This window comes from Panthera pardus, unplaced genomic scaffold, assembly GCF_024362965.1.
Source record: "Panthera pardus isolate Hobbes unplaced genomic scaffold, ASM2436296v1 HiC_scaffold_19, whole genome shotgun sequence".
NCBI classification, from domain to species: domain Eukaryota; kingdom Metazoa; phylum Chordata; class Mammalia; order Carnivora; family Felidae; genus Panthera; species Panthera pardus.
The window spans coordinates 14,315,760-14,326,602 of NW_026526754.1; the positions used below are offsets into that span (position 1 = coordinate 14,315,760).

Sequence of the window (10,843 nt, forward strand, 5' to 3'; positions counted from 1 at the left end):
CCGGAAGCCCCGCCCCCAGCCGGTTGCTAGGCTCCGGCAGCCGGAAGTCCCGCCTGCCGTGTAGTCGCCGCTGCTGCTGCCGCTGCCGTCGTTGTTGTTGTGGTTGGTGCGCTGAGTTCCGCGGCTCCGAGAGCCGGCTGCATCCCTTCCCCGCCGCCGCCATGAAGTGGATGTTCAAGGAGGACCACTCGCTGGGTAAGGGCTCCGTCAGAGGCCGGGGGTGGGGGTCGGGGCGGCGGGTGGGCCCCCTCCCCCACTCGGGTCGCCTTGGGCTGGGCTCGGCCGGGCGGGGCGGAGGCCGCGCTCGGACTCGGGTCGCTGAGGCTCCGGTGCCCCCGGCGGCTGCCCACGGACCTTGTGCCGCCTTTTGCCCTTTTTCCGGGTGGCTCGGTACGGAGGACCGAGGCCGCCGGGACGCCGGAACAAGGGCCCCGGGCGTACGCAGGTCGCTGGGGGAGGAGGGCCGGGGGCCCGGGAACCGGCCCACGGGCAGGCGCGACCGTCAGTCCGGTGTGTGTCTCCCACAGAACACAGATGTGTGGAATCTGCGAAGATCCGAGCGAAATATCCCGACCGGGTTCCGGTGAGTGCACTCCCCGCCCCCTCACCTCGCTGTCACCCCGTCGTCTAGGACTAGTGACAGGGCCCCGGGCCATTCAACAGTTGACAAGTTGAGGTTCCAGTCCCAGTTATAGTAGCAGACAGGCCAGACTGGGTTAGGGGCCTTCCGGGGCCCAGACGTGAGGGTCTTGAATTGGTGCTGTTCAGGGCGACTCAGTGCTGAATCTCCCGATCTAGGCCAGCGAGCTGCCTGCAGCCTCTGGGCTCCCTCGCCAATTATGTAAGGAACGATGTTCTAGGACAGGGCAACAGGTCACTGCCACTTTTGGGAACAGTGATGGGGGAAGACTGTCACTTTGGTCTTCGAAGCGGTACTTTAGTCGCAGGACACTCATCTTTAACTTTGAGCCTCCGTCTTTACCTGCCTTCTAGCTGCCTTTCTTCACTTTGACCCGGTCATCCTTTCCTGACCAAAAAATCTTAAAAGCGTCCGAGAACCCCTTCTTCCCTGGTTTCTCCTTAATCAGTAATAAATACGTTCCTCTATTTCTTCTGTGGTAGGAGATAAAGTTTCTGTAATCCTTACTGAGTTTTTAAAGGACATGCATGTCTGTTACCGTAGCACTTTGAATAGCTACTTTGAGGGAGGGGTTAGGAGGGACACATTTGAAACCTAGTTCAGGGAGAGTAGGAACAGGCCAAATGAGGAGCTTGGTTCTTGGCCGGCTGGGATTGCCACTCACTCCCATTAGTCTATCCGTTCCTGTTTCTTGTGTTCCTTGGGATCGTACTTCCCCTGTAGTGTGAAGGCAGACCCATTCTGAGGTCCTGCAGTAACTGGCTATAGATGAAACTCTCAGCAGATATTCTCAGGTCTACTCAGACAAAATGTGGAAAAGCTTTCAAGTAAGGGCTGTGTTTCTCTCATGCACGCTGAGATCCAGGATGATAAATATAATTGACCACAGAAAAGCACTTACTGTTTGCCTGTCACACATTTATATCAGTTCTTAACCTCCAGAGTTAAGAGTTTGTGGTTTATTAAATCAAGGGCATGTTTTCCAGTGTTGTACAGTTTCCCACCCACTCTTTCCCACATACTATTCATCAGCTCCCTGACAGGGCAAGGCTAGAGCAGTGCAGGGCCAGAGCCTCGCTTTAGAAACCCAATCCTGACCTCTCTCTGTTTTCCCAGGTGATTGTGGAAAAAGTCTCAGGCTCTCAGATTGTTGACATTGACAAACGGAAGTATCTGGTTCCATCTGACATCACTGTGGCTCAGTTCATGTGGATCATCAGGAAAAGGATCCAGCTTCCTTCTGAAAAGGCAATCTTCCTGTTTGTGGATAAGACAGTCCCACAGTCCAGGTAAGAAGTGTTTACTGGCATTGGCTATCTGCTTAGCTGCTTACAGAACTCAAAACTTTGAAGGTCAGAAAAGTCATAAATGTCCTGACTGGAAATCTGGATTTTGTGCTCCCTGACATGAGGAGTTCAAGGAAAATAAGAAAGAGCTGCAGTACATGGAATGTACTTCGGGTTAAAAAAACAGAACAAGGTTGGACTTAAAAAAAAAAAAAAAAAATAATAATAATAATAAAGAAATGCAGCCTCAGAGCCTCACGAATCCTTTAACACAGTTGAGGACTTACTTAGCCTTAAGCCATCAGTAGAACTGAAGCCTAAAATGAGATTTTCTTCAAATGACCCATGAAATAAGTCCTGGGATTCTCCACTGGGAGCTTGTGGGCCCTCCTGAGGCTCAGCTTCAGTTAATCACCCTGCTGCTTGCTCTCCAGACTTATTTCGGTGCCACTGTCAGAGTCAGAGTGTGTAGCTGCCTGATCCTCAGGTATGTTAAAATGGCTGCTGTCCAGCAAAAGGCTCCGTGGTCTCTTTACAGACGTCCACCTCCCTCGTCACACCTGCTTTCACTGACAGAGTAACCGCCCCCTCGCTCCAGCTCTTGGGCTGCCTGGAAGCGTTCTTTGGGATAACTTGGGACCTGAATCAAGGCAGGGGCATTACGATTCCCTTCTTCTGTGTAGTTGACTGCCTAGCTTTAGTTGCCTATGGAAAGAAGAAAATGGACTCATTCTAAATTCCTGGTCAGTCCTTTCCCATTACTGGTTGAGTACTTCTAGACCCTGAGCCAGATGCTAGTCCGTCTCCCCTGAGCGTGGGTTCCCTGGCTACATGTCATCTTGGCGACCCAAACTAAGTCTCATTTGTTACCCCCCAAAAGTAGCACTTCTAAAAGCTAAGGCTTTCAGAAGCCCTGGGAACTAGCCCAGGGTGGCCAAAGTATGTTTCCTTTGAAAATCCTTGGAAGGTCCAGAAAAGGCCTAAGCCAAACTCCATTCCTCTTCCTATGAAAAGTAGAGAGGTCTGGCTACTTGTTGGTCTGATTTTTGCTTTCCCAACCTCCACTGCCTCCATTTCCTGTGTTTGGCAGAGAAGCAGGATAGGGGAGAAGTGAAAGGTTCTTCAGTAAGGCCGGTGTCCTGCCTGAGAAGGTAGGCCGAGCCCTGCCTGCTGGGTGCTGTGGGTCTCCCGCAGCTATAGTTCGGGAAGCTGTGGTGTTGGCAGAGGCAGTCTTGCCACCTGGTGGGGCTCTTCCAGCCTCTCTTCCCAGGCCTCTAGGCACTGCGGTGCTGGGTGTACTTTTCATCAGGGGCGGAAGCCCTCGGCCTCTGTGGTCATACTCAGCTTCCCTTAAGGCTGTGGGGGAGGTAAATCTTTACTCATACCACCTGCAGCTTCTGTAGAGCTTTAGTGACCCTGCGTTTCCTCCTTCCTGGAGGTGGCTTCTTAGGTGGAGGAAGTAGGCGACTAAGACCTGTGGCATTGAATTTATTTTACTCGATTCTGATCCTCTGATATTTCTTGAAGGAAATGAAGTAGGCTTCTGGAGACACTGTTACTCTGAGGACTCCATGTTAATCTAGCAATTAAAATGGCTACAGATTAGCAACTGCCCCCTCCCTCCATTATCCCTGAGATATAAATAGAATTGGAAATGAAGAGTGATTCTCAGGGCAGCAGAGGCTGCTTCATTTTCTCTCCAAGTCCCATTTGCCTTTCCAACCTGATAAGAATCTGCCCTAAAGCAGATGATGCAGCAGTGACCCAAGTCCCGATTTTAGAGAGTCACTAACCAGGCTTCCTCTGTCTAGGCCTGTGGCCCCAGTTAAAGGCTTTCTGCTTCAGGCTTAATGCAGCAGTTATTTGCTGGGGGGTTTTATTAAGAAAAATTGTTCTTCGGGGTGCCTGGGTGGCTCAGTCGGTTGAGCCTCCGGCTCTTGATTTCAGCTCTGGTTATGATCTCATGGTTCATAAGTTCAAGCCCCGCTTTGGGCTCTGCGCTGACAGGGCAGAGCCTACTTGGGATTCTCTCTCTCTCCCTCAGTCTCTGCCCCTCCCTCGCTTGCACTCTCTCTCTCAAAATAAATAAATAAACTCAAAAAAAATTGTTTCTAAACAAAAGAGGTAGGTGACATCATTGGGCTTTATGCTGGCGGTAATCACCTGATGGTAGCACACACAAAACTGTCACAGGGTCTCCCCCTAAAGCCCGTGTGTGACTCAGCTTTGTCATCTCCTCCTTAAGGCAGCTGAGCAGCAGCTTCTTCCTCAGCTCCTTCCAGCCTCCTTAGGAAGTGTGGGGCCTCCCTTAACCTTCTGCTGGAGCTTGCATGCTTCCAAGAGCAGCGAGAGGAATAGTCGGGAAGGGAGGAGTCCAGGCCTGCAGGAGCCCTGCTCTGTCCATGACGGATCTGCGCGAGGGTCACTGGTGGAGTGAGCGAGAGGTGGAGCAGAAGCAACTTCAGTTATTCTTGCCTTGGAGTGGAACTTTGGGAGAGCGTTCTGTAACACAGCTAAAAATTGTGGTCGTAAAAATGTGGTCATTGTTTAGAGTAGTTAGTATTAACTATTGATTCTAGAAATAGAGACCAAGGCAAGTCCCTGAGAGTTTTACTTGCTAAATTCTTTGAGTTCTCCATTTTTTTAAAAAGCAGGGCAGAGGGGGTAGGATCGCCACTCCCTTTTCGCATTTAGCATTGGAAAGTTAAATTCTCTGCCTATGTGCCTGCATTCAGAATCAGGCCAGAAACGGAAGGAGAATTGTGCCTTGATGCAGGCAGAACTCAAAGGATATCCGTACACGCTTCCCAGTCATGGCCTTACAGGGAAGCCCAGACCTGGCAGTGGCACCTACCTTTTGGTCTTTGTTTAGAACACAGAGTCTTCTTAATCCCTGTTTAAAATAGAAACAGCAGTATATTATTAAATAAAATATCTCTAAGATGTTATAATTTAGGAATGTTACCTTTGGAAACCTGTGTTTAAGATTGTGGTGCTTAGTTGCTTTTTGATCTTAAAGAGATACTAAGTAAAGGGAAGTTGTGAGATCTTACAGTGCATTCATCCTTTATTTAGAAATGTACTTAAATTAAGCACTTTTGATCATTTCTAGGTAAATACTTATTCAAGAACAGGATTCATTCCAGAAGTAATGGAATTTATATCAGAGAAAAATCTGATAAAAGGAATAGCCAGAAGTTAGTTTTTATGTTGTAGAATGTCAGGGAACCTTCATGGCTAAATTAACTTTCACTTTGAGGTGGTTGCCTTTCCAGGGTCCATAGCAGTGGCCACTGTCCTCCCACCTCACCCCATCTGCCCTCCCCTGCTGGGAAAGAGAGAAATCCAGGTCCGGTGGAAGCACGTGGGCTCCAAAGCAGATGGGTGACCAGGTGTGTGCCCATCAGTCCAGCCGGTTCATGAGTCAAGCTGGATCCCACAGCCTTCATGAGCTGCCCTTGGTTGGCCCTTGCCCCTTGGGGGAGGTTCTGCAGGGATCAGGCACCCACACAGTTCTAGGTCAGCCTCCTCCAGCGCAGAGGCTCTTGAGCAGCTTAAATCTAATGTTTGCCCTCAGCAGCTCGGCTATTTCTGGATGTGGATCCTTCTGAAAGGTGCCTTTATGAAAGGCTCATTTGTCTGGATCTGTGTGACTCTGAATGGAGGGGTGGGTGATACCCTCATCACCATACCTTACTTAGATTGGCTTCGTGACTTACAATCTGCCACTGGCTTTTTCCATTTCTTTCCTGGTCAGACTCAAGAGTTTGGAAGGTGGCAGTGCTTCTGGTACTCAGCGGTACCCTTCTGGGTTGGGTGCATGTATGTAATAGTTGATGCCACAGCGGGGTGCTTTAGTGTCAGGGACTGGAGGTCATCTGTGGGTGTCTTCCCCAGCCAGTGACTTAGGCAGGAGGCCTTGGAGTTGCAGTGTTGCTCGTAAGTGATCAGGCCATTCAGCAGGTCTGTGCGGCTTGGCCTCGCGGGCGCATGTGCGTGAGGATCCTCCGGGCATTCTGGCAGCAGCCTGCCCAGCGCTGTATGGCTTGGGCTCTGTGACCTCTGAGAGGGAAGCGCATCTTCTCAGAGGCTTGTGGAACTTGTCCTAAACTGATGTGCCAGCCTCCTGCTGTTTTATCTCGCTGCCTTCCATTTAACTCTTTTTTTTAACGGACTTAAAATTTAAACTGTTTGTGGCCTGGCTCTCTGGGGCTCCAGGCCAAATTATTCTGACTTTGTATGTGTGTCACCCGATTCCATAAGTGCTATTTTGAAATCATACCTTACAGATGTGTCAGTCTTCTTTCTTGGCGCTCAGTGATACCTCGAAACCGGGCATTCGCTCACAGGCTGCTAAATGGAGTGTTCAGCTCCCAGCGTTGAGTTTCCAAGTTTCTGCCCAAGGGGTGTCCCGAGTATAAGGACCCAGTGCTGCTGCCAACTAAATAAAGTTTCCACACGAGGCTGCGTGACAGAGAAAGTTTCCACGCGGGGCAGGGAGAGGAATCTTGCAGTCACCAGGCACAACAGTTGTCACGTTACAGGATCTGAAGGAGGGAGCTCTGTGTGACGCAGAGGCTGGCAGTGGCGGTCTTACCTGGGAAGCTGTTACAAACGTAGAATCTCAGGCCCCACTCCGACCTACTGAATCCGGATGGGCACTTGAACTAGAGTGCCAGTGATTTTGTATGCACGTTTGTGTGTGTGAGAGGCGCTTTTCTCAGGGAGACCTCTGCGGGAGCTACGGGATGCTGCCGTTCGGCCAGTAGAATGGATCTGTGTATGCACTTGGAGGCAGCCCAGCTCAGTGGTAAGAGTGTGTCCTAGCTGTGTGATCTGGGGTGAGTCACTTAACTTCTCTGTGGCTCACTTTTATTATTTCTAAACTTAGGCCGCCTGATAAGATTGTTGTGAGGATAAAAAGAGTTAATATAGGGGCGCCTGGGTGGCTCAGTCGGCTAAGCGTCCGACTTCAGCTCAGGTCACGATCTCGCAGTCCGTGGGTTCGAGCCCCGCATCGGGCTCTGTGCTGACAGCTCGGAGCCTGGAGCCTGTTTCAGATTCTGTGTCTCCCTCTCTCTCTGACCCACCCCGTTCATGTTCTATCTCTCTCTGTCTCAAAAATAAATAAAGGTTAAAAAAAAATTTAAAAAAAAAAGAGTTAATATAAACACACTTAGAACAGTGCTTGGCACGTAAGTGCTATTATAATTAGGAGTTTTATGATCACCCTCCATAGCTGCTGGGGCACTGGTTAGAGAGATTTATAAATGCAGGTTTTACTTAGAAGACAATGGAATCTAAAAGCAGGCAGGCACGAGAGCCGCATGATGATGGGCCTCCGCGTTCAGTCTCAGAGCCTGCCTTAGACAGCGTGGCTCCGGTGGTCATTGTTCATATTAGGCAGAGTCAGGGGTTGGCCGCTGGTATTTATGAGCTCCTCGAGTGTTTCTTACTCAGAAGTGGGATTTAGAGCCATCGCACTAGGGCTGCTAACTTGCTAGGAAAAGAGCACACTTAGTCTTCAGATGGAGCCAGACTTGACATTGGCATCAAGGGTGGCCGCCTTTGAACTGCACACAGTGTCTTTGACCTCTGCCTCTAAATCCCTCTGGTACTGGTGGTGGGGAGAGGGGAGGACAGGTGCTCGTCATGGTCATCCTGGATACTAGGATGACGTGGGGTAAGAGAGCTGTGGCAATAACTGTAGCTGTTTTCCCTGTGGCCTCATTCTAAGGAGTCTCAGAGAAAAGCAGGGTTCCTCAGGGCATTCCCAACCACCAGGGTAAGAATCTTCCTGAGAGACTGAGCTCCATGTCAAGCCTTTTGCTAGCCGCTGGCTCCTTACTCCAGTCCCAGATCACATGACTCTTAAAGATGAGCATCTCAAACAGGCAAAGACTAGCATGTGTCTTCCTCTGGCAGAGAGACCGGTTCTCAACCTAGCTGCACCTGGAATCATGTTGGGCATTTTAAAACATACTGATGCCTGGCTCCGACCTCCAGAGATTCTGATTTAATTGGTCTGGGGTGGGGCTTGGGCAGGGAGAGGTTTTAAAGTTCCCCGGAGATTCTGTTGTGTAGCCGAGGTTGAGACCCAACACTCTAGGGGTCCCCAGGATGGGGTTCCTGTCTCTACCCACTGTCCCTCAAGTCCTCACATGTTCCAGGTCAGTGCTGTCGAGAAATGGCCTGTGCAAATTACATTACAAATGTAATTTAAAATGTTCCAGTACATTTAAAGAGAAACAGGTGAAATTAATTTTAATAGTATACTTTATTTAGTATATCTAAAATGTCATTTCAGCAGGTAATAAAAATTGAGATTTGTACATCCTTTTTTCATATCAGGTCTTGAAATCGTGTGTATGTTTTACACTTACAGCACATCCCAATTCAGGGAGCCTTATTTCAAGTGCTGAATGTAGCCAGCGGCTACTGTATGGGACAGCAAAAATACAGGACATTTCTATCATGGCAGAAATAGCACTAGTGGATAGGGCCATTCCAGGAAGTCTTTCTGTGGAGTCCAGGTTAGGAGGTCCTCACAGGGAGCGCCGTTTACCAGATGCTGGTGACAGGTCCTTTGTATTCATACCTATCCACCCCCACTTGTTACTTAAGAATTCTCATCTACCCACACAGCCAACCAGGCTAACCTTGCAATTGGGCAGGAAGAAGAGAAAAGGAAAAATTCCCCTTTATAAAAATGTGGCCTGTATCCCTGTTTATATGGAGGTCCCATGAGGCCTGCTAGGAACACAGCAGCAGGGTGGGGCTGTGATTGTTTCACCAGCTTGAAGCCTCGGACCCCTCCATCTCCCGCCCCCCTGCCTCAGTTTTACTGAATCCTGCATGTGAGCACCTATTATGACCTGTCCAGCTAGTGACCTCTGAGGTCTTCAGCTGGCTCTCAGACTGGTATCTTACTGCTGGTTCTGGTTGACCCCACGCGTGTGGTCACACTGATGTTTAGCACATGTCTGTGCCTCCTCCTCGGCTCTCCTAGAACAGTCACGTGGCCAGAGCTCGCCTGGGGTTCCCCGTGTTACTAGTCTTACCCTGGAGCCGGTACAGCTCAGTTTCATGGCAGAGAACTAGATTAGGTCTCCTGTACTGCAGTCTGTTTTATGGCTTAGGGAAAACCAGTTTTCCCACCCACACATGTTTAAACAATACCTATTTCTGGAGGGTTCTTCAGAAGGTTGGGCAGAGTTTCTCTGGATTCCAGATATATTCTGAGAACTTTCTGCATTACGTGTGAGGAAAATAACTTCTCTTTGATGGCACCGATGCCGATCTCAGGGGCACAGGGTTTTTGGTGGGGGAGCATCTACAAGAATGAACCCACTTGTACTTACGTTAGGTACAAATGATCCACCTTCAAATGAGCCTGAAGGAGAAGCACGCTCCATGTACACTTCTTTACCTTGGCCCTCCACCCACACAGGGATGGGCTGCTTAGGCTCTTCATTTTGCTTAGTTTTTTTGTCTTGCCCTCGGCATCCAGAAAGCATTCAAGTGCTAACCAGAGCTGGCCTCTGAAAGAATAACTTGGCGTGAGGGTGGGTTAAATGGCCTTGCTTCAGGGCAGGAGAATGGACATTTGATTCTAGTCTTGTCTACTGATTGCCAGAGGCCTAATTTATCCTGGCTCCATTTCCCTTCTGTAAAGCTGGATTGTCGGCACACGGCAGTGCTAAGATTTCAATTACTTTTCTTGTCTACCACCAAAAGCACGGTAGAACAGCTAGTTTTTATTTTTTTTTAAATTTTAAATGTGTATTTATTTTTGAGAGACACGGAGAGAGACAGCGCGAGTGGGGGAGGGGGGAGAGAGAGAGAGAGAGAGAGAGAGAGCGCGCGCACGTGAGTGGGGGAGGGGAGAGAGAGGGAGACACAGAATCCGAAACAGGCTCCAGGCTCTGAGCTGTCAGCACAGATGCTTAACCTACAGAGCCACCCAGGCGCCCCAGGCAGCTTGTTTTAGTAGTCAAGTCCCTTATCTTCAAACCGACTCCCTCCCAGCACCTTGTGGGTAGACTCAGTGACCAAACCCAATTTTCAATGTTGTTTTTTGTTTTTCTCTTTCAAGCCTAACTATGGGACAGCTTTACGAGAAGGAAAAAGATGAAGACGGATTCTTGTATGTGGCCTACAGTGGAGAGAACACTTTTGGCTTCTGAGGGCCAGTGCTGGGCTGGGTGCGCCGCTCCTGCTTGTGTATCTTGTAAATAGCTGGCCATTTTCAGTTACCAGACCTCTTCACGTAGACCTGTCAGTGCATTTGTAACTGGATTTATTTCTTAATATATTGGAAGGTTTTGTTTCCTTAGACTAGTAAATTATCATACAGAGTTTTATTTTGAGTTTTCCTTTTTGTGCACTGTCCTCATGGCTATACTCCAGGGAACTTGTTCCTCTGGGGATCCTATTTAATGAAGATATTTCCATATTAAAGTGAGGTAGGTGGGGTATTAAAGTGAAAGGGAGGGAGATGATGCATTTCTTCTGGATTATGTTTGAAGTGTTAAAGATGGTTAAGTATTAAAAGCACCCAAATTAAATCCTTAGCAATCAGAACACTTGCTTCACTAGATTTTGCCAACTGCCAATCATGTTGGATTGAGCTTATCTGTTCCTCTTTCTGAAAATATTAAGGTAAATAATTAACAATAAAACTTCCTCTTATAAAGGCATTGCAGTGTGACCATGTCGTTTATTTACTTCTTACAGATGGGTGAGAGCCTAGCCCTGTTGTCTGCTGGGCCAGCGGGAGGCATTGTGGGGCCCATAGCAGCACAGCCTAGGACAGGAAGCAGGGGTCTGTGTCATAAGAGGGTTGTTTTTTTTTTTTTAATGGTTAATATATCCACATGGATATATTCAGCTTTAAAAACTATAGAAAGATAGACAT

General features: G+C 48.8%; 1 protein-coding gene across 2 annotated transcripts; it reads left to right on the forward strand.

The window, feature by feature from the left end:
- The first annotated feature begins 27 nt into the window (after window positions 1-27).
- Window positions 28-10,625, forward strand: GABARAPL2 (GABA type A receptor associated protein like 2). Of its 2 annotated transcripts, none has more exons than XM_053906684.1 (4): window positions 28-195; window positions 528-583; window positions 1,757-1,929; window positions 5,202-5,546. In XM_053906684.1, the coding sequence occupies exons 1-4, from the start codon at window positions 162-164 to the stop codon at window positions 5,347-5,349; spliced, it is 411 nt and encodes a 136-aa protein (XP_053762659.1). In that variant the 5' UTR covers window positions 28-161; the 3' UTR covers window positions 5,350-5,546. The 2 variants fall into 2 exon arrangements, with proteins under 2 accessions (XP_053762659.1, XP_019268690.1); XM_019413145.2 differs by lacking the exon at window positions 5,202-5,546 and adding an exon at window positions 10,022-10,625 and having other exon boundaries at window positions 34-195.
- Window positions 10,626-10,843: the final 218 nt, after the last annotated feature.